Here is a 24841-nt window from a genome sequence, read left to right on the forward strand (position 1 = left end):
TCTCCCGGCCGCCGCGGCGCCGCTCCACCCCCTGCCTCGGCTCTGGGCTGACGTGTCTTTCGTTTCCCGCTCGGCGTCCCCTTCATTCATTTGCTGAAGCCTCTGTTTCTCAGCACCTGAGCTCTCGGAGCGCTTTGCTCGTTCCTGGTCCTCTTCCCGGGCGCCAGCCCCGGCCCCGGGTGCTGCCGGGGGTCCCGGTTTCAGAGCAGCTCCCCGGTCTCGCCCCATTGCCCAGCCCCGCACTCCCAGGCGGGGATCTGGAGGATCTCCGTGGGCTGTCTATTGCTTAGGCCCCTTTTTCTTCTCCTTTCTTTTTTTGTAACCTTTTTTTTTTTTGTATCTTGGCACTGTGTCCTGGAAAAATATAGTCTCATTCGAGTTTTACATGTTTTATTCAGGTTTGTTTATTCCTCCCCACGGTTAAGCTGGTGTGGAAATAACCCGCACGGCAGAACATTAAAAATGTGTAGACTTGGCTTCTTGCCCTGATTCTCTCATGAACTTCGATTTCTGTGCTCTGTCAAGTGTAGTCTGACTGGATGAGAGCTGGGATTCTGCTCCCATCAGCTGAAGCGAGCTGAGAGGCAGAGTGCGTGATAGTGACAGGTACCCACAGGCTGCTTTCCAAGTGAAAAAAAGTGAAGTGACTGGTTCCTATTCAGTGGATGGAAAACCAAGTATGAAAAGTAACCAGAACTGTTAAGGGATTCATTTGCAGGTTGAGGGATTCTTTTCCCTTACCATTTGCTTGCTGATTTCCCCCCCCCCCCCCTCTCTCTCTCTCTCTTAACAAAAATTGCCAATTCTACTTACTATATTTTTTCAGGTTTAAAACTTTTTTTCTTTTAAGGAAACATCAGTATCTAAACTGAACGGGGTATCTTTAAACACTTTTTGTGAATAATGTTCTTTCTTTCAAAAGATGTTTCCTTTAAAATTTTTCAAACTGAAAATTGTTGGATTTTATAGGCATAGAAATGTTATTGGTAACATTAAAATACTTTAGTATCCACTGAAATGTAGGGTGAAAAGCTGTTATGTCTCAATCCTGAGTTTAAGGACAACTTTAAATTATTATGTCAGACCTAAATATTTTTCTTACTAGTTTTTCATTTCTTTAGGATTTTTTCTTTATTTTTGGGGTAGGGGTGTGTGTGTGTGTCTTTTAACTAGTTTTTTAAAATGACTTGTTTAGGAAGAAGAACTGAAAAGACTTAAAATACATGGCCCTTAACGTGTGCTGTTTCTCCTGGGTGTTGCAGCATATGCACATGCTTCCTTTCCCACATTTTTTTCCCTGTCCTGAACTGCCACATCATCATTCTTTCTGAGAAATGTTGGGAGAGTCGCTAGACATTTGAAATTTCTTTTGAGGGTCTTGCCTGAAATAGATTTAATGTGACTTATTTAGAATACTTTTGCATATAAAACTGTGATTTATACTTTCCTGGCATTATAGTTATGCCTAACTTTTATTTTCATATTAAGTGTAGGGGAAATAAAGTATATTAAAACATGTTTGAAGCCACCCGCAAAAATAAATGCATGCTTTCTCTGCTCTCAACCCTGAAGTTAACAATATAGGTTTTTTACTAAATAGTGTGTTTTATGTCAGCTAGTTTTCACATGAGCGCCATGTAGATCTTTGTTCCTTGGAATTACATGTTATCAAATTCTAAGAGTTTGGGTTTTAGTCAACTCTATTAACAAAGTTTCTTGCTTAGATATTTAGATTGCTGTTTTTCTCTAGCCGTGAGTATTTTTGTTTTATTTTGTATGGATAATGACAGATTAAATTTTGGGATTTCTTTTGAAACACTTATTTTCCTTCATTTGCTTGACAAAATTGCTTGAAGTCCTTTATTTGAACTTTAAGGCATCTTTAATTTCAGGAGTTCATTTTTTCAACTGTTAGGTGCTTTTTAAAATTAAGCAGCATTTCCCATTAAAATTAACATGCAGTTGTTAAAACTACTAAGATAAAATATGAATATTCTTTTTTTTTTTTTTACTGATTTTACAGAGGAAGAGAGAGGGAGAGAGCCAGAAACATCAATGATGAGAGAGAATCATCCATCAGCTGCCTCCTGCATGCCCCCTACTGGGGATCAAGCCCGCAACCCAGGCATGTGCCCTTGACTGGAATCAAACCCAGGACCCTTCAGTCTATAGTCCAATGCATTGTCCACTGAGCCAAACCAGCTAGGGCTGAATATTCTTATATGCATTGTAATCTGGCATCATTCAAGTAAACTGCGTGATTGAACTGCTCCAAGGGGAAATTTTTGTTCACTATTCTTGAGATGAAAAAACATTAGTATTCCAGGGTAGGTAACTGGTTGTTTTATATTTTATTGTTAGGCTCAGTAGCAGCAGCTCAAGATCTTACAGAAGATGAAGAAACAGTGGAAGATTCAATAATTGAAGATGAAGATGATGAAGCAGAAGTGGAAGAAGATGAACCAACAGATTTGGTAAAAGATAAAGAGGAAAAGATGTATCTGGTGAACCTGAAGCTTCACCAAGTGCAGATACATTATAGATAAATTTGCCTTTAAAGTTCTTGATTTTAGAGGCTTATTACTGTGGTTGGTGTGAATTGAAGTTTGGATAATAGGGGCCAGTCATTGGGGATGGATTATTAGTATTTTCTGGAATAGGGAGGGAGATCATATGGACATGACTCTGTTAGAGTAACAATATAGTGGACCATTTGTTGATAGATTTGGGATACATACTACTTAGCTTTCTGATCTTGGGTAACTTGTCTCTCTGGGTCTCAGTTTCCTTTTTCTTTCCTTCAACAAGCAAATATTTATTTATGTGCCAGGCACTGTTTTGGATGCTGGGTGAACAAACCAGGTGTTTTCTTTGCTGTCATGTAGCTCATGTTCTTGGAGTAGTGTCCAGGGGTAAGGAGCAGACTATAAACAGTATATACAGTATGTTCTGTGAGAGTAAAGGGCTTAGAGAAGATTTCTAGAAGTCATTCAACTCTGACACTTTTATTATAACATTACTAGTGGGAGGTGTCCCTCAGCTGGGCCTGCACCCTTTCCAATCTGGGACCCCTCAGGGGATGTCCGATTGCCGGTTTAGGCCCACAGGCAGTCGGACATCCCTCTCGCAATCCAGGACCACTGGCTCCTAACCGCAAACACCTAACCGCCTCTGCCTCGGCCCTGCCACTATGGCTTTGTCCAGAAGGTCTCCCAGTCTAATTAGCATATTACCCTTTTATTAGTATAAATAGTATGACAGTAAAAATATTGGGCTAGAATAAGGATTATTGCAGCATGCTTTTAGCTAATTTCATTTCCTCTCTTGGACTACTGTAATCTATGCCACACATTTTTTTTCTTTCTCTTCATTATTCCATACCTGAACCTAGAAACTTGTGATTCTAGATTTTGTGATTTTTTTATTCTGAGATCAAACCTAGTCCCTATTTTTCTATTATGTCTACATCAAAATAATTGGCCTTGTATATAGATACTGCTCCCTTTTTTTGTCCTCATTTTTATGGAGTATGCTTTCCAACTAAGCTAATCTGCTTGCTATTTTGTTGATGTTTAAATGACCATTTCTATGCATTTGCACATACTGTTTCACTTGAATAGAATACCCCTACTAATTTTTGTGTTTTTTCTAATTCCCCCTCCTTTAAGAAAACTACCTTTACTGATTACCTTGTGTCAAGCCTTTCATATGTATGCATATCCATACATTAAGGGTTTATATTAGAGCTCTGCACCTTCAACGCAGTTCATTCGATGCATTACTTTAACTAGATAAATACATTCCTCCATCAGTGATGGTAACAAAAACTTCACTCTTCTAAAAGTGCTGCTGTGGTAAGATAACTTGGAATGAACATCCGAAGAGAATCCATCCAGAAAATGAGGATTAGAGATGGTATTTAGGGCTCTGAAATGTGGGCATGCACAGAAATTTAGTGATAAGATCATCTCTAATAATAGAAGCGTAATATGCTAATTAGACCAGACGACCTTCTGGACGAAGCCAGGGCTGCTAGGGAAGCCCGGGTCCTGGGTGCCTGCTGGTAGCCGGAAGGAAGACTGGGTCCCGGGTGCCAGAGGGAAGCCAGTGCCACCAGCCAGGGGAAGGAAGGCCTACTCTTGCACAAATTTTGTGCATCGGGCCTCTAGTTTTCTGAAATTACTTCAGATCTCTAGCACTGGAATGTATTTATTGTGGAGGAAAGAGTAGCAGAGGAAACTGTTGGATCTTTGTTATAGTTTCAGGTTAGCCAGAACTTTTCTATCCCTTGATCATCTCCCTTGCCTTGAGTATTATAATTGAGAGAATAACTCAAATTGTCCACTCTTTACCCTGGCCAGTTAATTCAGAAGTGTTAGTACCTTTTTCTATGTTGCTTTTCTCAAATCAGAAAGTGGTTAGGGCAAATTGAAGCAAAATGCTGGGTAAGTGTTTCCTTCCTTTAGACTAGATGGTACCAGCAGTAGTAGACTTGTAGGGAACCCTGCAGGCTAAAAAAGATAGGCCTAGCCCTAACCGGTTTGGCTCAGTGGATAGAGCGTCGGCCTGGGGACTGAAGGGCCCCAGGTTCGATTCCAGTCAAGGGCATGTACCTTGGTTGCAGGCACATCCCCAGTGGGGAGTGTGCAGGAGGCAGCTGAATCGATGTTTCTCTCTCATCGATGTTTCTAACTCTCTATCCCTCTCCCTTCCTCTCTGTAAAAAATCAATAAAATATATTAAAAAAATAAAAAAGATAGGCCTGTAAGGCAAAGAGCTGCTACAAAAGTTACCTCCAGAACTGAGGGCCATAGAATTTCTCCTGTTATTGTTCTTACCCAAGATTTGTCTTATTAACTTAAACACAGCTGCCTTAGACATCAAAGAATTGGTGGATATGGGAGGATCCTTTGATACCGGGACTATGTCTGTAGTCAAAGGACAGAAAGGAGATTTCCCTAAGATTTGAGCTACCAACACCCGGTTTAGATACAAGTAATTGGTTTAAAATTTTTCAGTGTAAACTCTTTTTTAAAGTCACCTTGGGTTTTTCTGCCCCCTCGATTATCCTTTAGTCTCTAAAACCAAGGGTTGCAATGTAGAATGTCATCATTCTTTGAAAGTATTTTTCTTAAGAGAACTGATAGCAGTTTTTGTTTTGATATTTATTGAAACAAGCACTAAAGTAGTAACACTAACAAAATATTAGTATTATTATTTAAAATAGATACTATATTCAAGTGGATTAGAGCTTAAAAGGTGCAAGGTATGTAGTGAAAAGTTTCTTGCATGCCTGCCCTCCAGGTGCAGAGGGCATCTCCATAGTACTATCAGTTTCTTGACTCTCCTGCAGATAGTCTGTAATAGCCAAACTATTCTAGAGCAGTGGTCGCCAACCTTTCAGACCCTGTGGACCACCGGTTGGCGACCGCTGTTCTAGAGTATAACCAGGTAGCAGGTACTAAGCAATATACATCTTATAATAAGCTAATTGGCTATAAAATAAATGAATTGTTTACCTTTACTTCCATCTACTTTTCAGTTCTTCACAACTAACATTCCAGACATTTATCACTTTCAAATTCAAAATTAGTCCTCTTCTGTCTTACTAGCAATGTTGCCTTCAGTGTCAGAAAGTAAAGGCCATGAAGTATGGACTCTATCAAATATTCCACTTCCTACTTCTAAGTATATTATTCACCTATCCTTTCTACATTTTCTTTACCAGCATGCTTCTTGAAACAGTAAACCATACAGTTTTTCTCTTCTGCTCATTTCACTTTTTTCTCTAAGTTGTTTGGTCACCTGTGTCTGCTAAAAATGTTCTTGCTAAGTCATCAGTGACCTAATTGCCAAATTCCAGGCCTGTTTGCCATTGTTTTTCTGTTTGAACCATTTTTAGCATTGGCCCATTACTCCTTCCTCCCTCCCTTGAGGATATTTTTACATTGATTTTTAGAGCAAGGGAAAGACAAAGAGAAGTATCGATGTGAGAGAAACACATCAACTGGTTGCCTCCTGCACACACCCAAACCAGGGCCAGCCGTGCAGGAGCCTGCCCTTGACTGAATTGAACTCAGGTCTCTTTGGTCCACAGGCCGAAGCTCTATGTACTGAACCAAACCTGCCAGGGCCTGTTACCCCTTTCTTGAGTCCCTTCATTTTGGCTTTTATTGCACCTTCTTAGTTTCCCTGCCCAGCTGCTGCTGCTTGGTCTCTCTTACCTTCTCTCTCCTCCCTCTGCTCACCCCCTTAATGTTGATGAAACCCATGGTTTTAGCCACCACCAGCTTATATTGATGACTTTCAGATCTAATTTCTAGCCATCTACTTTACAGTTACTGAGCTTTATACCTGTATTGTCAGCGCTTTGCAGTATAGCACCAGCTGGATGCTCAAATTTTGTATGTCCAAACTGGAATTCAGCATACACTGTCCATCCTACCTTCATAAACTATTTCTTGTTTTGATAATGGCTCCAGTGATTCAAGCTTGTGCCTTGCTACTTTTCTTTTTTGTTGCACAACTCATTAATCAAATCTTAGGAATGGTTTCTCTTAACTATTTCTCAAGTCTACACTTTCCTCTTTATACTACAGCTTATGGTTCCTGCCTTCCTGTCTTTGGTCTAGAAATGCTGCACTGAGGTTTAAAGTTTTAAACTAAATTTTGTTCACATTTTTAAAACAGCTTTATTGAGATACTAGAGGCCCAGTGCATGAAATTTGTGCACAGGTAGGGTCCCTAGGCCTGGCCGGCAATCAGGACTGATCAGGGCCTTCCGGCTGCTGGCCGGGGCCTTCCTTCATTCCGCACCGCCACCTGGCGGTCGGCACACGTCATAGCGAGCAATCAAACTCCAGGCCTCCTGGTCGAACTCCCGAGGGGACACTGCATATTAGAGAAATATATATATATATATGATTTGTTTATCATAATACTCATCTGTTTTAAGCATACAATTTAATGATTTTTAATACATGCACCAAATTGTGCAGCTTTAATCAAGTTTTAGGGCATCTCCATTACCCCAGTATGAAATATGATCTGGTCACTTTTTTTATCATTTTTTTTCCGGTTATATGACAAATTCTCACAGGAAAATTTTCTTTACCAGCATCTTCTTGAAATAGTAAATGATACAGTTTTTCTGTCCTGTTCTGTTAATCAGGATGGAAGTCTTTGTAGGCTAATAAGGTGTTCTAGAACAGGGTTAGCAAAATGTGGCTGCACCCCAGGTCCAGCTTTGCCTATCTTTTGTGTGTTGTCTGTGTCTGCTTTTACAGGGTAGCCACATAGAAAGCAGCCACAGAGTTGAGTAGTTGGCAATAAGGACCTTATAATTTTCAGAACCAAAAATTTGATACCTGGTCCTTTACCGAAAAAGTATACCAGCCCACACTCCAGAACCTTGCAATTCAAAGTGTGGTTTGAGTACCAGCAATATCAGCATTTCCTGAGTGCTGGTTAGAAATAGAATTTTAAGCTTCACTTGAGATCTGAATCAGATCTGCAAAATCCCAGGGGATTTGGTATGCACATTTCTGTTCAAGATACACTGTCTAGAATTTTTTATTTTGACTGATGAGATACAATAAAATTCATACCACTGCTAATCCCAACAAAGCCTTGGAGAGGCAATATTTTGTCCCAAATCTTAGTGAAGTCATTTTTTTTTAAAAATATATCTTATTGATTTTTTACAGAGAGGAAGGGAGAGGGATAGAGAGTTAGAAACATCGATGAGAGAGAAACATCAGCTGCCTCCTGCACACTCCCCACTGGGGATGTGCCCGCAACCAAGATACATGCCCTTGTCCAGAATCGAACCTGGGACCGTTGAGTCCACAGGCCGATGCTCTATCCACTGAGCCAAACCGGTTAGGGCAGTGAAGTCATTTTTATATGGTGGTATTTTCCCCCGTAGTAATCCCTTTTTAATATTGTTTTTCTTAGGCAGAAGATAAAGAGGAAGAAGATGTATCTGGTGAACCTGAAGCTTCACCAAGTGCAGATACAACTATCCTATTTGTGAAAGGAGAAGGTAATAGAGAAATACTAGTTTTGACTCAGCTGTAGAAACTTTTAAAATAACAAGGTCACTTTTGGGGGAAGTGTTATTAATGCTTAAGATGCATCTTCCTTTCTTGCAAGTTTAAATATACATTTTGGGGAAAAAACTCTCATATATGTATGAATACCCATGTCTGTAAGGTAATATTCCTGGCATTTAAATTAAGGAGGAAAAGAAAAACTATCCATTTTAACTAGAAATTAAATGTTCTTTCGAAAGAAACTGTTTTAAACTGTTTTCAAACTGCCACAGTAAAGTAACTTGTATTTTGAGTGGAAACATTAGTGAAATATTAAATCTTTACAATTAGGCCTTGGTTGGAGCCTAGATTACATTAAAAGAAAGTAAATAATGGCTTATATTTAATGAAGGCTATGGCAAGCATTGTTCTCAATGCTTTTCATGTATTATTAAATCCTTACAGAAATCCTCTGAGGTTAGTTACTATTGCTAAACTGAGATTTAGAGAGGTTAACAATTTGTCCAGTGTTACCCAGTTAGTAAATAGAGTGTGGAGACAGGGTTTTAGACCCAGATCAGTCTGACCCCAAAGCCTGTGCTGTACTGGGTGAAACTCAGCTCTGTAGACTACAGTATAATTATTGAAGAGATATTTTGAAGTTACTAATTTTTTTGGTCTTCTCAAGTTTTCTATTTTATTCCCACGTATGTTCCAACTTTATGCCTACAAAAAGTTTAATTTGATTAAGAGATTCCCTCCCTCCCCAATTTATTATCTGTCATTCTTCTTTCCATTATTTGCATAGATAACAGATACTGAGTTGGGGGGTGGGGTGTGACTTCATAAAGACAGATAGTCTCACTGCAAGATAATCGTACTAAAAGTACACGACTCTTTCTTAGACTACATAATTTGGATGTGATCTGGTCTGAAATTGAGGTACTCAGGTCAGCTCTTAAGTTGGAATGCTAGAGTATAGACAAGGGTTTCAGTTTATATACCAGTTACTAGTTAGTGGATGACTGGAACCAGTTGCTCCATTGAAAGAGATTCTGAAACCAAGTCTACATGTATTGGGAAAGAGTGCCAAAATCCATGAGTAATGTCATACTTTTTATTTTATGCCCTTTGAGCATGTTCTAATCTTGCCTCTCTTCTTTCTTCCTTCCTTCCTTTCTTTTCTTTCTTTTTTTTTTTTTTCAGATTTTCCAGCAAATAACATTGTGAAATTCCTGGTAGGCTTTACAAACAAGGGCACAGAAGATTTTATTGTTGAATCCCTAGATGCCTCATTCCGTTACCCGCAGGACTACCAGTTTTATATTCAGTATTTCACAGCTCTTCCTCTGAACACTGTAGTCCCACCCCAGAGACAGGCAACTTTTGAGTACTCCTTCATTCCTGCAGAGCCTATGGGTGGACGACCCTTCGGTCTAGTCATCAATCTGAACTACAAAGATTTGAACGTAAGGCCCTCTAAACTTTTTTTTAGTTAGAGATGGGTGAGGACAATTGACATTTGAATATTCCGTGTTTACTCATTCACGTGCCTGTTTTGTGGTTAAAACTCCAACGAGGCAAAGATAAATTGCATGTCTCTGTCTTTAAGTCTATAATCCACTGGGGGAGATGAATGTAAGCAGGCTATATCACAGCATGATAAGTGATACATTCTAGAGATAAGTGTGAGGTGCTAGAGTATTAAAGTGGAAGTAACTTGAGCTGGATCTTAAAAGGAAAGTTAGCCACAATGGAGTCTGCTATTTTTAATATAGGTTTAGCAGTAATGTTTATGGTTTATGAGATCCAAGTAGCCTAAGGAAGCTCTGCTGTCTTCTGGTCTTTAATATGTGGTGGTATATATCCAATGAATGAATAAGAGAAACCTAGCACAATTGTGCTACTGGGAGCTCACCTCTGGATCCCAACTATTATGTCCACCTTCAGATAAGAGCACATCTAAACCCATTTCCTTTTCAAAAACTTTTCAGTGAAGGAAATTTTATCCTTTTTGGAAACTTAGTCAACTTTTCATTATTGTAGTGTCCACATTTTTTCCTTATATCTTAGTTAAATTTCTGGTGCTGCAATTAAGTTTTTCTTTTTAAAAAATTTCTTAGTAGAGAGTAGAAGGTTTTTCATTTTTCCTTCAAAATAACATATTACGCTTTCTCAACTTTATAGTTAAGTGACTTGAAGAATTATATATTTCAAACAGAAAACATAATCTATCAGGCATATATGTAGTTTCAGTTCCATTTTAAATGTTAGTTTCATCAGTATTCTGATTCTTGAAATTGTCAACAGAAGAATGCCAATTGCAAGATTTTGAAGTAAAACTTTTATAATTACAGTTTAGCAATAGGTAACTTTTTAAGTACTACCTTTGTGCAAAGAATCAAACACTGAAAACGGCTAACTATGTATTTGTTCCAGTGATTTTGATGTATTTGAAAACTGAAATTGTGTTGAACTAACAAAATTGTTTCAAGATCACAACAGAAAAATATTTTGATAATAAAAAGCACCCATTTATTATAAATTTATTTCCAACCCATTGTTAATTTAGAACATGAATTTGACTTGTTCAAGTCTAATTTTTTTGTTCTGGTAATCTTAATCTGAGGATAGTCTTTCCATTGATTTTTAGAGAGAGTTCTGGGGAGGGAGCAAAGGGGAAAGAGAGAAATATCAATATGAGAGAGACACATTGATTGGTTGCTTCCCGAATGTACCCTGACTGGGGCTGGGAATCGAACCTGCAACCCAGGTATGTGCCCTTGACCGGGAATTGAACCCAAGATCCTTTGGTGTGTGAGCTGATACTAACCATTTAGCAACACCAGCCAGAGCTCAAGTCTAGTTCCTAAAATGATCTGCTATTCTATAAATGTTCATGCTCTGTCTTTCTTGTTTTGGAAGGTTACACCAACAGAACGTAGGGCTTTTCGTTATAAGAGTGTTCTGTGGGATTTGTTTCTTTCTGCACATTTTATCTTGTTTTTGTTTTACTTCCCTGATTCCTCAACTTCCCTTCCCCCCAACCCAAAAGAAAGTGGGGGACAACTTAGTGAAATTGGAAGCATTTTTTATTTCATAGGAGAAAATAACAAACATCATAATGTTGAATCCCTGACACCGAGTTAGTGCCATTAGGTATGACTGAATCTTGTCTTCTAAGTGTTAAGAAAGCTATCATATATCTCTTAGAGTAATGGTTTTAAGAATTCTTATAGGCTTTCCTTTTTTCAATGCATTTCAGTTTGGGGGAATTTTTCTTTCTTTTTTTTGTAAACAGGGCAATGTATTTCAAGATGCTGTCTTCAATCAAACAGTTACAATTATTGAAAGAGAGGATGGCTTAGATGGAGAAACGTAAGTGAAAGTTGAAATTTGTAGATATTGATCTTGTAGGGCTGGAAGGTTTGCTCCTATCAACCTATTTTTCTTAAATGATGGAAATGAAATGGACTATAGATTTGGTGTAATCCTAACTATGTAAATTCATACTTTAGATGGTTCTTATAGCTATTCATACCAAGTTAGGAAAGATAGTTGAAATTGACAAAAATTTGTTTTAAAAAGATAGCTTTAGCTTTCCATCCTTCCCCTCTTCTAAAATCTTTTGCACCCCATGCTCTTAAACTGATTACCAGCCTAATCTAAGTTGCATGCCTCTAAAATTGCTATTGAAAATGTAAATCATAAGATTTTATCTTAAAAAATGTGTTCTTTGTAAATGATGAGTTATTTCTTACTGTATACTTAGATGAACTTCACCAAAAGTAATTTTTAAATCAAACTGCAAAATGATCTAATATTTGAGGGAGACAAACTTAATACTATTATAAAGCAGTTTTACTAATTTGGGATCATATAATTGCTTTTTTAAATTCTTAGAAATAAAGTAAAAAATTTATAAGACTTATTACCTGGGTCTAAATTGAATTAAATTATTTTATTCCTTTTACCAACAAGTTATTTGGAAAGCTTATCTAGTGTTAACATTATACACAGTGGGGCAAAAGTAGGTTTACAGTTGTTCGTATGTAAAATAATACAATGATTAATAAATTATAATGCGTCTACTCACAACTGCAAACCTAATTTTGCCACACCCTGTAGATGTAATTAGCTATGATTTTTTTAAGTTAAACAAGAATTATAGTTTTAATAAGCTGTGATAGTTCCTATGAATTAAGCCAGTTTATATTTTTTCCTTTTATATTAGAATCTTTATGTATATGTTCCTTGCTGGTCTTGGGCTCTTGGTTGTTGTTGGCCTTCATCAACTCCTGGAATCTAGAAAGGTAATTATAGGTGAACGAATCTTATAGCCATACTTCAGAAGTTGTTACAGTACTAACTTAAGTTCAATCCAATGACTTCTTGCTTTCACTATGAATTTGTATATTTACAGGTTTGTTGTGCCTTTTACTTTATTTAATTATTTACTTATTTATATGTTTGTTTGTTTATTTGTTGGTTTGTTGTACCTTTTAAAATAAAACCTAAAGGTGAGACCTTGGGCATGTGACTTGGATTTGTTTAGACTTTTCTATACATGTGCAATTAGTGTCCTTAGTCTGTACCCTCCAGAGTTATCTTTACCTTCTTATTGTAACTCTAAATTATACTAGAATGCTTGTTTCTTTTGTTTTTAATGCTTTATTTTTGTAAATATATTTTTATTGATTCCAGAGAGGAAAGTAGAGGGAGGGAGGGAGATAGAAACATCAATGATGAGAGAGAATCATTGATTGGCTGCCTCCTGCACATCCCCAACTGGGGATCGAGCCCGCAACCTGGGCATGCGCTCTTGACTGCAATCAAACCCAGGACCCTTCAGTCCACAGGCTGACACTCTATCCATTGAGCCAAACCAGCTAGGGCCACTTGTTTCTTAAACTCAGACATAAACTTTCATTTTTCTGTTCACTACACTTTTTCAAGAATATGTTATTTTATCTGTAAGCATGGAAACTTTTATATTTGCTTCAGTACTCTTAACTATAAGGATAATTCCTAATTAGCAAATAAATGTGTCTTTTCATTTGAAAAATAATGAATTGGATTGTATTTGTTCTATCTAACTTGTTTTCTTGTTTGGGTAGTAAAGTGGTGACACTGAGCACCTACTGTAATCGTGGTTTCTCTCTCTACCATGGTGGCTAATTCCACCACTGTCCTCATCTCACTTTGCTCTCTGACCCTGCAAAACAACTCATATTTCTCTCATGAGAAAGTGTAACATGATTTGTGTCAAATATATTACTATCCACTAGACCCTTATATTAAAACTAGGGGCCCAGTGTATGAATTCGTGCACCTTGAAAGGAACTGTGGGCTGCAAGGCTACAGTGAGCACAGAGGCAGGTCTTGATCCATCCTCCGAGCCCCCGCCCGGCCCCTCCCATCATGCCACTCCCGCTGCCACCACTCACGCTGACAGCACAGAGCGATTGGGGCCGGTGCCATCAGCAGGTGTGAGCAGCGGCTGCTGCCCTGATCACCCCTTAGGAGCAGGGGGAGGTGGAGAAGCCCTCGGGCAATCAGGGCTGGCAGCAGGTGCGAGCGGCAGCTCCAGCACTGGCAGCAGGTGTGAGCACCCAGCAGGACCACGGCGGGCGGAAGCAAAGAATTTTCAGTAACCACCAGAGGCTCGCCCTGATGACAGCAACTGGCTGGTGCCCCCGTTCACCTGCTCCACCATCCCACCATGGCCAACGCCTGCCATGATCCGTGCTCTGCCGCCTGCTGCCAACGCCTGCTATGTTCCATGTGCGCCCCCTGGTGATCGCACGTCATAGTGACCAGTTTGGTTGTTCCTCCATTCAGTCTATTTGCATATTAGGGTTTTATATATATAGATTAGCAATAAGTGTTACTAATAAACACTTGTTCTTTAAAAGAGAAGTACTTAGTGCTTAAATGTTAATTTCCATAACTTTCTTTGCCTCATTTTCATAATAGAGTTTTTGATATAAATACGTATATTAGATATAATGGCATCTCTAATTTTTCCCATTTCAATGAAGCCACTTTTTTTAATTGGCTGTGGTTACCTTTCTGTGTATTCAAAATCTAATTTTTAGGCTGTATATTTAATGTTCTTTTAAGTAAATATGGTTTTTTGGGGTATTTATAAGAGCAGGGCTAAATAGAATTGAAGTAATCTAGCAGTTTTGCTGCAAAAACTCTAGGGACAAAGATTTTGGTTGTTAAATGAGATTTTATGTTTTTGTTTTGTTTTATCTATGCCAACTGTTTTAAGTGTGTTTAACTAACAATGCAGGAACTTGTCTGCATGCAACCTTTCAGTGATTTATCCTGAATTTTGTCAAATTTAGAAATAAATTTATTCTTTAACATTTGATACTCAAAGGGAAAGAATTGTTGTATACATAGAAAGTCTTGACAACACATGAAGCTTTATAGCATAGGAAAATATCTTTAAAGCCTGAAAATAAATCATTGTTTGAAGATTTATTCCTTTATTATTCTTTATAATTGGTGCTAGACATGATTTTCCCCCTCTGATTAATAAAAACTTGAGTAGGAGTATGTTTTAAAACTAGAAGAGGACATAATTTCTTTATAAATTCTTAAATACCTTAAATTAAGATACTTAAGTAGCTTGATAGGTCTCTTTTTAAAGTTACAGTAAACAGTATAATGAAACTCCTTTAAAGTACTGTTTTCATGTTCTCTTAGCGCAAGAGACCTGTACAGAAAGTAGAGATGGGTACAACAAGTCAGAATGATGTTGACATGAGTTGGATTCCTCAGGAAACTTTGAATCAGATCAGTAAGTACTCTTACTAACTTGGCTGGGAACTTTTTCTCTTAAATGGAAATTAAATATTTTAGATTTAGCACAAGTGCTTGGTTAGTGCTATTTAACACTCATCTTTTTCAGTACTTGTATAGAATTTAGTATATGTTTAATGAGTGCTTTAAAATTTTATTCTGTGTAGTTCTTAATTTAGAAATGCTTCCAAATCTGCAGTTTATATACAAATGTGTAATTCTCTATAATTCTAATCTTTTTCCTGTCTCTTTTCTTTCCTGTCGCTTCAGTGCAAAGTAGAAGAGGTGAGGTGAATTATTTTTTAATGGTGTTTGCTATGTATTTGGGGGTCTACTTTGCAATAAGCTTAAAGAGTAATGAAAGTTTCTTAGCACTAAATTTGTTGGAAGAACTGCTAACTACTAACTACCCAGAATAGTTTGAAAAACTAAAACTAAAATACTGCATGGTAGTTTTCCTAACAGATATATTTCAGTTTTATTACTACATATGCAGTTATTTAGAATATTAATTTTTATAAAAGAATGTAGAAGTAATAGGGCCTGGCAGGCATGGCTCAGTGGTTAACTATGAATCAGGAGGTCATAGTTCGATTTCCTGTCAGGACACATGTCCAGGTTGTGGGCTCAATCCCCAATGTGGGGCATGTAAGGAGGTAACTGATCAATGATTCTCTCTCATCATTGATGTATCTATCTCTCTCCCCTCTCTTTCTCTTAATAAAGACACATGTAAAAATATCAATAAAATCAATAAAAATATGTTTTTAAAAACAGTAATAGGGCCTCATAAAAAATAAATAGTACAGTAGTGAAAAGCTGATATCACCTGGATCCACTGACCCCATTTTTCATAAATAATTGGTACTTACATGTTATTCTAAGTATTTTCTATACATATATCAGCATATATGTCTATTGACTGTTGGTTTTGTACAAATGGAATTATATTGCACACACTGTTATACAATCTGAGTTTTCATGCTTTTGGTATTTTTTTGTGATCGTTACTAACATATTTACCTCATTCTTTTAATAACTAGATAGTATTTTATATGAATGTGTCATCACAGATTAAACCTGTTCTGTATTGAAGGATGTTTGTTATTTTGAGTTTTTCAATCTTAAAATTAAATCTGTAATGAGGAAGCTTGCCATATAGCTGATAAGAGGTGGAGCCAGGATTCAAATGAGTGTGCAATTAAAGGCACTATGCTACCTAAAGTGGTAGTATTAATAAAGGTGAGTGAAGCAAAATTATCAGATAATACTAAGTGCTCATATGTAAGCACTTATTTTTTTAAAAAGCTGTAATGAAGATTCTTAAATTTATGCACACCCAAACCTGTAGATAATTTTTTAAGCGTTTGAGCCAAACTTGATGATTTTTAAAAATTCTATGTGTATTGCAAAATAATTGTCACAGTAAGTCTAGTTAACACCCATCACTGCACATAAGTTACAAATACTTTTCTTGTCATGAGAACTATTAAGATCTACTCTCTTAGCAAGTTTCAAATATACGGTACAGTATTGTCAACTATAGTCACCATGATATACGTTATATCCCAGGACTTATTTTATAACTGGAAGGTTGTACTTCTTTAAAAAAATATATTTTTACTGATTTCAGAGAGGAAGAGAGAGGGATATGAGAGAATCATTGATCGGCTGTCTCCTGCATGCCCCCTACCAGGGATCGGCCTGCAACTGGGGCATGTGCCCTGACCGGGAATTGAACTGTGACCTGGTTCATAGGTCGATGTTCAACCACTGAGCTACGCTGGCTGGGCTGGAAGGTTGTACTTTTTGACCCCCTTCACCCATTTCTTCCACTTCCCACAAGGGATAACTTTTTAAAAGTACAATAGTTAGGTCTAAAATTACATGCATTTTAATTTGTAAGGAACATATCTCACTTCCTTACCAAAACATAACACCAATTTATATTCTCGCCATTTTACTATATTGTGTGCTTCTCCTCACTTACCATTCTCAAGTATTATTATCAATGTTTTTAATCTATCAATGGTAAAAACAGTATCGTTTTTATTACAATTAAGAATGAGGTTTAGCTTCTTTATACATATTTATTTACCATTCAGTATTTCTTTTCCTGTGAATTGACTGTTCAAGTCCTTTCTCGGTTTATAGATTGTTTTATTTATAAATTTATTTACAAATTGAATTGTTTTCTCTATTATTTCTATATTATTCAATGAGCTCTCTATTGAAACATAATTGCTTTACTAAAAGTGGGTATGAAGTAATAGGAGCACAGGAGGACCTTCCTCCTGTAGGAGAGTGGGAAAATCATTCACAGCAGGAGTTAACATTTGACCAGAGTTTGGAAAAGTTGGGTGAGAAGACGTCTTCAAGGTTTTATGTGCTATGCTAAGGACTTTTGACTTTTCCTTCTAGGTAAAAAGTAGCCATCAGATACTTTAAAGCTGAGAAATAAAAAAATTTGTTTTAAAAGAAAATGATAGTTTTATGGAGGATGGCTAGCAAGCAGAAGCTATTAGAAGATGATTTTTTTAAAATATATTTTATTGATTTTTTACAGAGAGGAAGGGAGAGAGATAGAGAGTTAGAAACATCGATCAGCTGCCTCCTGCACACTCCCCACTGGGGATGTACCCGCAACCCAGGTACATGCCCTTGACCAGAATCGAACCAGGGACCTTTCAGTCCGCAGGCCGACGCTCTATCCACTGAGCCAAACCGGTTTCGGCTGATTTTTTTTTTTAAGTAAGAAATCAATAGGGCCTAAGCTAAGGTAGTTAGTGATAGTAAAAGTAAGTAGAAAGATATTTCAGAAGTGGAGCAGACCTGGCTTTTGCTGACTGTTTGGATGTCTAAGGGAGGAGTGAAAGAATACTCTGAGCTTAGGCAGCTGGGTGGAAGATGATCCTGTTAATGTTAGGGAATATAGGAAGAGGAACACTAATGCATGAGGAGAGAGGAGTTTGAATTAGATCTGTTGAATGTAAAGAACCAATGAAATTCTCAATATAACATACTTTGAAATTAGAGATATGATGACATTTTCTATCTATCTTCTATCTACACTAATAAAAGAGAAACATGGTAATTGGCATACGACCGCTACCCTTCCCATTGGCTAATCAGCATATCCTTATGCAAATTAACTGTCAGCCAAGATGGCGGCCGGCAGCCAGGCAGCTGGAAGCGAACAGGGAGGCTTGCTTGCTCCAGTGACTGCAGACTACAACGTTCCCCACCTGACTTGCCGGCCTCTGAGTTGCAACTCTAAGAAACTATGTACTATGTTGCAAATAAGAAGCTAAACAAAACACTAGAAACCAGCTTTCAGCCTGCCGGGATCTCAGAGCTAGAGTTATACATTGTTTCGATTATAGAACGGCAAACAAACCAGATACGAAGCCTCAGAGCTAGAGCCAGAGCTAAAGCTGGCCCAGAATAAAATAAAAAAAGAGAAAAAAAAGGAGCAGTTGGGAGCTTCAGTCAACAACCGCCAGCCTGAAAGCAGCCCTCAGCCCCTCACCCAGACTGGCCAGGCACCCCAGTGGGGACCCCCACCCTGAAGGGTGTGTGACCAGCTGCAAACAGCCATCATCCCCTCATCCAGGCTGGCCAGGCACCCCAGTGGGGACCCCCACCCTGAAGGGTGTGTGACCAGCTGCAAACAGCCATCATCCCCTCATCCAGGCTGGCCAGGCACCCCAGTGGGGACCCCCACCCTGAAGGGTGTGTGACCAGCTGCAAACAGCCATCATCCCCTCATCCAGGCTGGCCAGGCACCCCAGTGGGGACCCCCACCCTGAAGGGTGTGTGACCAGCTGCAAACAGCCATCATCCCCTCATCCAGGCTGGCCAGGCACCCCAGTGGGGACCCCCACCCTGAAGGGTGTGTGACCAGCTGCAAACAGCCATCATCCCCTCATCCAGGCTGGCCAGGCACCCCAGTGGGGACCCCCACCCTGAAGGGTGTGTGACCAGCTGCAAACAGCCATCATCCCCTCATCCAGGCTGGCCAGGCACCCCAGTGGGGACCCCCACCCTGAAGGGTGTGTGACCAGCTGCAAACAGCCATCATCCCCTCATCCAGGCTGGCCAGGCACCCCAGTGGGGACCCCCACCCTGAAGGGTGTGTGACCAGCTGCAAACAGCCATCATCCCCTCATCCAGGCTGGCCAGGCACCCCAGTGGGGACCCCCACCCTGAAGGGGGTGTGACCAGCTGCAAACAGCCATCATCCCCTCATCCAGGCTGGCCAGGCACCCCAGTGGGGACCCCCACCCTGAAGGGGGTGTGACCAGCTGCAAACAGCCATCATCCCCTCATCCAGGCTGGCCAGGCACCCCAGTGGGGACCCCCACCCTGAAGGGGGTGTGACCAGCTGCAAACAGCCATCATCCCCTCATCCAGGCTGGCCAGGCACCCCAGTGGGGACCCCCACCCTGAAGGGGGTGTGACCAGCTGCAAACAGCCATCATCCCCTCATCCAGGCTGGCCAGGCACCCCAGTGGGGACCCCCACCCTGAAGGGGGTGTGACCAGCTGCAAACAGCCATCATCCCCTCATCCAGGCTGGCCAGGCACCCCAGTGGGGACCCCCACCCTGAAGGGGGTGTGACCAGCTGCAAACAGCCATCATCCCCTCATCCAGGCTGGCCAGGCACCCCAGTGGGGACCCCCACCCTGAAGGGGGTGTGACCAGCTGCAAACAGCCATCATCCCCTCATCCAGGCTGGCCAGGCACCCCAGTGGGGACCCCCACCCTGAAGGGGGTGTGACCAGCTGCAAACAGCCATCATCCCCTCATCCAGGCTGGCCAGGCACCCCAGTGGGGACCCCCACCCTGAAGGGGGTGTGACCAGCTGCAAACAGCCATCATCCCCTCATCCAGGCTGGCCAGGCACCCCAGTGGGGACCCCCACCCTGAAGGGGGTGTGACCAGCTGCAAACAGCCATCATCCCCTCATCCAGGCTGGCCAGGCACCCCAGTGGGGACCCCCACCCTGAAGGGGGTGTGACCAGCTGCAAACAGCCATCATCCCCTCATCCAGGCTGGCCAGGCACCCCAGTGGGGACCCCCACCCTGAAGGGGGTGTGACCAGCTGCAAACAGCCATCATCCCCTCATCCAGGCTGGCCAGGCACCCCAGTGGGGACCCCCACCCTGAAGGGGGTGTGACCAGCTGCAAACAGCCATCATCCCCTCATCCAGGCTGGCCAGGCACCCCAGTGGGGACCCCCACCCTGAAGGGGGTGTGACCAGCTGCAAACAGCCATCATCCCCTCATCCAGGCTGGCCAGGCACCCCAGTGGGGACCCCCACCCTGAAGGGGGTGTGACCAGCTGCAAACAGCCATCATCCCCTCATCCAGGCTGGCCAGGCACCCCAGTGGGGACCCCCACCCTGAAGGGGGTGTGACCAGCTGCAAACAGCCATCATCCCCTCATCCAGGCTGGCCAGGCACCCCAGTGGGGACCCCCACCCTGAAGGGGGTGTGACCAGCTGCAAACAGCCATCATCCCCTCATCCAGGCTGGCCAGGCACCCCAGTGGGGACCCCCACCCTGAAGGGGGTGTGACCAGCTGCAAACAGCCATCATCCCCTCATCCAGGCTGGCCAGGCACCCCAGTGGGGACCCCCACCCTGAAGGGGGTGTGACCAGCTGCAAACAGCCATCATCCCCTCATCCAGGCTGGCCAGGCACCCCAGTGGGGACCCCCACCCTGAAGGGGGTGTGACCAGCTGCAAACAGCCATCATCCCCTCATCCAGGCTGGCCAGGCACCCCAGTGGGGACCCCCACCCTGAAGGGGGTGTGACCAGCTGCAAACAGCCATCATCCCCTCATCCAGGCTGGCCAGGCACCCCAGTGGGGACCCCCACCCTGAAGGGGGTGTGACCAGCTGCAAACAGCCATCATCCCCTCATCCAGGCTGGCCAGGCACCCCAGTGGGGACCCCCACCCTGAAGGGGGTGTGACCAGCTGCAAACAGCCATCATCCCCTCATCCAGGCTGGCCAGGCACCCCAGTGGGGACCCCCACCCTGAAGGGGGTGTGACCAGCTGCAAACAGCCATCATCCCCTCATCCAGGCTGGCCAGGCACCCCAGTGGGGACCCCCACCCTGAAGGGGGTGTGACCAGCTGCAAACAGCCATCATCCCCTCATCCAGGCTGGCCAGGCACCCCAGTGGGGACCCCCACCCTGAAGGGGGTGTGACCAGCTGCAAACAGCCATCATCCCCTCATCCAGGCTGGCCAGGCACCCCAGTGGGGACCCCCACCCTGAAGGGGGTGTGACCAGCTGCAAACAGCCATCATCCCCTCATCCAGGCTGGCCAGGCACCCCAGTGGGGACCCCCACCCTGAAGGGGGTGTGACCAGCTGCAAACAGCCATCATCCTCGGGAGTTCGACCTGGAGTTTGATTGCTCGCTATGACGTGCACTGACCACCAGGGGGCGGCGCGGAGTGAAGGAAGGCCCCGGCCAGCAGCTGGGGAAGGAAGGCCCTGGTCGCTGGCCAGGCCAAGGGACCCTACCCGTGCACAAATTTGGTGCATCAGGCCTCTATTGTTGATTTAAGAAACATCCAGACCTGTAGGTAATTTTTTTTTAAGAGTTTGAGCCAAACTGGACAATATGCCAGGAAGGAAGATCTAAGTGCTCCCAGAATATACAGTTTTCAGTTTCCCTTATACATTTCAAATTAAGGAGGGACCATAAGGAAGATTATTTGAACATGGGAGAAAGCAAGGCAGGGAAATCTCTATGATTTGATTACAGGATAGTTAACAAGAGTATGTGCTCTTTTGAGGGTGGTTACACTCCTGAGGAGTCTGAAAAAGGGGCATTTCAAAGGTGCGCCAAAAAAAACAAAACAAAACAATGGACAGGGCTTGCTTAAGGCAAAGATAACCTTTTACTAGGGAAGTTATAGGCCTGAGGCAGGACCTTCCCAGTTAGAAATTTATAATCAGATCATCCTGTAAGGTTGCTTGGTGTTAGATTTATTACAGAGCCCCTTTTCTGTCCAATACACAGTACCTCTAAAATATTTCATTTTGCAAAGAAATCATTTTTCTGTCAGAAACACTGTCCTATTTAAAAATTTATTTTGTTAATTATATGTAATAACCAGTCCATATTGAAACTTCTTAAATTGTCTCAAAATATCCTTTATAACTTTTTTTCAATATAGGATGATACATTGTATCTGGTTGTTATATTCCTTGAGTCCCTTTTAATTTACAACAGTTCAAGAGATTGGCCACTTGCCTTGTAGGAAAGGGCTTCTCAAACATTGATTGCATACAAATCACTTGTTATGATCAGGTTTGGATTCAGCTGCTCTAGGGTGAGGCTGAAGTATTGGCATTTCTAACAAGCTCCCAGGTGACCCATTGATCACATTCATTGAGGAATAAGGCTCTAAAAAGGCCTACCCTCCATATTTGCCAGATTGTTTTTTTCCTGGTGTCTTTAGCTAAACTTTATTTAATCCAGAAGATAAATCTATAGGCTTAGTTAGACTTAAGTTGATCTTTCTGGCTAATAGCATACTTCAGTGATTTTCACCTTTTTCATCTCATGACACAAACGAACTAATTAATTACTAAACTTCTGCAATATACCAAAAAATACTTTTTTGCTGATCTGACAAAATACATAGGTATAATTTTGATTCGTTCACACTGGGTGTCAATTTTTGTGTTGGCTGTTGTCATTTTTTTATTTGACAGACTAAGGGGACCCTTTGGTCCCCTGACTAAATAGTCAGGTATTGCATGTCTTAAAAATTCTTGCATCACTCCAGTTGAAAATCATTGGCATACATCATAACTCTTGAGTACTTCTGCATCACGTCAAGTAACATGTGCCATCATTAGTGATGATAACTTGAGCACTAAATTAGGGTGAAGGTGAGGTGTTTCTGCTTTCAGCCTAGAAGTTATTGTGGGTGTCACTTTGGCATCACACAGATTTCCAATTCTCTAAACATTCACCAGTTGATAATCCTCTCATGAATCAATGTGCCAGAGGTGTTGATAATTTTCAATTGAAATTTCTTTGACTTTTTACTTACTGTCATTCTTTTTTAAAGTACATAGAGCTTTCCCTAATCAACTAAAACTATTTGGTTACCCTAAAACACAGTTCCTACTGAAAAAGGATAAATGCTAAATTAAATTCTTCCCTTTATTCTCTAATTTTCAAAGTAAAGAGGCACCCAAATGATGACAGAGCTTTTTTCTAATTTTCTCCTTTGTTTTTTATCATCTCTAAGTTCGGATTTTCATAGAATTGCTGTGTTAACTATATTCTTTTTTTAAATCCTGACCCAAGGATATTTTTTCCATTGATTTCTAAAAAGAGAGAGAGAAGGCGGGGGGGGGGGGGGGGGGGGGGGGGGGGAACATCGACGTGAGAGAGACACATAAATCGGTTGCCTCCCCCACATGCCCTTACCAGAGCTGGGGAACCTGCAACCAAGGTATGTGCCCTCGACTGGGAAGGAACCCAAGACCCTTTGGTTTGCAGGCCGGCGCTCTAACCACCGAGCCACCGGCCGGGACAACTATATTCTTTTTGATGCTCAAATTGTTAGTTTTGGCTTCTGGGTGCCTTTTTGAATTGCCTCTATTCTTAGCCTTTTGATCTTTGAATGATCCCTTACTAGCCAGCTCAACAAGATAATCTAAACTTTTGTACCTTCTCTGCTCTAAACACGGAGCTAGTCATGATTCTGTTTCTCCAAGGACCCCTAGATGATACTAGAAATGGCATTCATACTGGGTGACATTGTTTCTAGGCCCATTCTTTGAACTGAGATAGAAAATACATATTTTTCAAATCAAATTTATATTGATATTTTCAATTCAACTATAACAGTATTTTTATTTTTATATGCTTGTTTTTTTTTCCTCTTATACTTGATTCCTTACAGCAGTAGTTCTTAAACTGCACATTCATCAGAATCACCTAGACTGCTTGTTAAGCTTTGCTGAGCCCCACCCCTAGAGTTTCCAATTGAGTAGGTCTTAGGTAAAACCTCAGAATTTGCATATCTAAGTTCTTAGGTGATTTTGAGGCTGCTGGTCCAGACCACATTTTGAGAACCACTGTCCTAGAACATGGTTTTCTTAGAGTAAAGGAGTTGAGCCAAATTGCAGGTAATTTAGGAAAAACAGCCCTTCCTTCCTTCCTTCCTTCCTTCCTTCCTTCCTTCCTTCCTTCCTTCCTTCCGAGGGGGGGACATTGATTGGCTGCCTCCTGCATACCCCCTACTGGGAATCAAGCCCGGGCAATGTGCCTTGACCCAAAATTGAACCTGAGACCTTTTGGTACATGGGAGGACCCTCAACCAACTGAGCCACACTGGCCAAGGCAAAATAGCCATTTCTTCTGAAAATAGGATATGTACTTTGCATATTTGAGGATTGAATGGAAAAAAAAACAAAAGATTTTGAAGGTCATGGAGCAGGAGGCCTGTCTGGAAGGTGCCTCAAGCTTTGAGGAATTACTTTTAGAGAGAGGGGTGGTATAAAGAGTAGGACATTATAAGAGGCCAATATTTAACTTGGCAGGAGCTTTTACTCATCTATCTCACTCATGAGAATGTAAACGAAGGAAGGGTAGTTTGGTGTCATTGCTAATAAGTTTTTTCTTGATTTGTTATTAATAAGTTTCACTAAAATTTTGCCTTTGTCATCTAAAAATGAAAAAAGTTTCAGGGAGATATGATTTTACTACAGTTAATTTCTAAGTTTTTTTAAGGGTTTGTGTGGTGATGGTAAGTGGGGGGTTGGGCTGAAAAGCATCATTATACACATTGTTCTTTGCTGAAATAAAATGCCGCTCTCTGAGTTATTGAGATATTAGGAACCATTTTTCCAAACACTCAGTGACTCCAGAATGCTCTTACTCTGTTTCTCATTTGTCTGCTTCCTAACTTTGATGAGCTACACAGGCAGGTGATGAAGGCTTATTCTATGCA

The 24841-nt window shown here is 41.2% G+C and overlaps 1 protein-coding gene across 3 annotated transcripts in view; it reads left to right on the plus strand.

Annotated features, from left to right (window-relative positions):
• Positions 1-24841, plus strand: part of SSR1 (signal sequence receptor, alpha) — a 43758-nt gene that overhangs the window by 505 nt on the left and 18412 nt on the right. For 2 of the 3 annotated variants that reach the window (XM_014548316.1, XM_005857873.2), the window contains exons 2-7: positions 2362-2474; positions 7957-8044; positions 9240-9502; positions 11335-11411; positions 12268-12346; positions 14751-14844. In XM_014548316.1, the coding sequence (XP_014403802.1) occupies positions 2362-2474; positions 7957-8044; positions 9240-9502; positions 11335-11411; positions 12268-12346; positions 14751-14844 (714 nt within the window). Of the gene's footprint in view, positions 1-2361; positions 2475-7956; positions 8045-9239; positions 9503-11334; positions 11412-12267; positions 12347-14750; positions 14845-15116; positions 15132-24841 lie in introns of all 3 variants that reach the window. The other variant, XM_005857872.2, reaches the window with a different exon arrangement.

Source organism: Myotis brandtii, unplaced genomic scaffold (genome assembly GCF_000412655.1).
Source record: "Myotis brandtii unplaced genomic scaffold, ASM41265v1 scaffold1144, whole genome shotgun sequence".
In the NCBI taxonomy this organism is placed as follows: domain Eukaryota; kingdom Metazoa; phylum Chordata; class Mammalia; order Chiroptera; family Vespertilionidae; genus Myotis; species Myotis brandtii.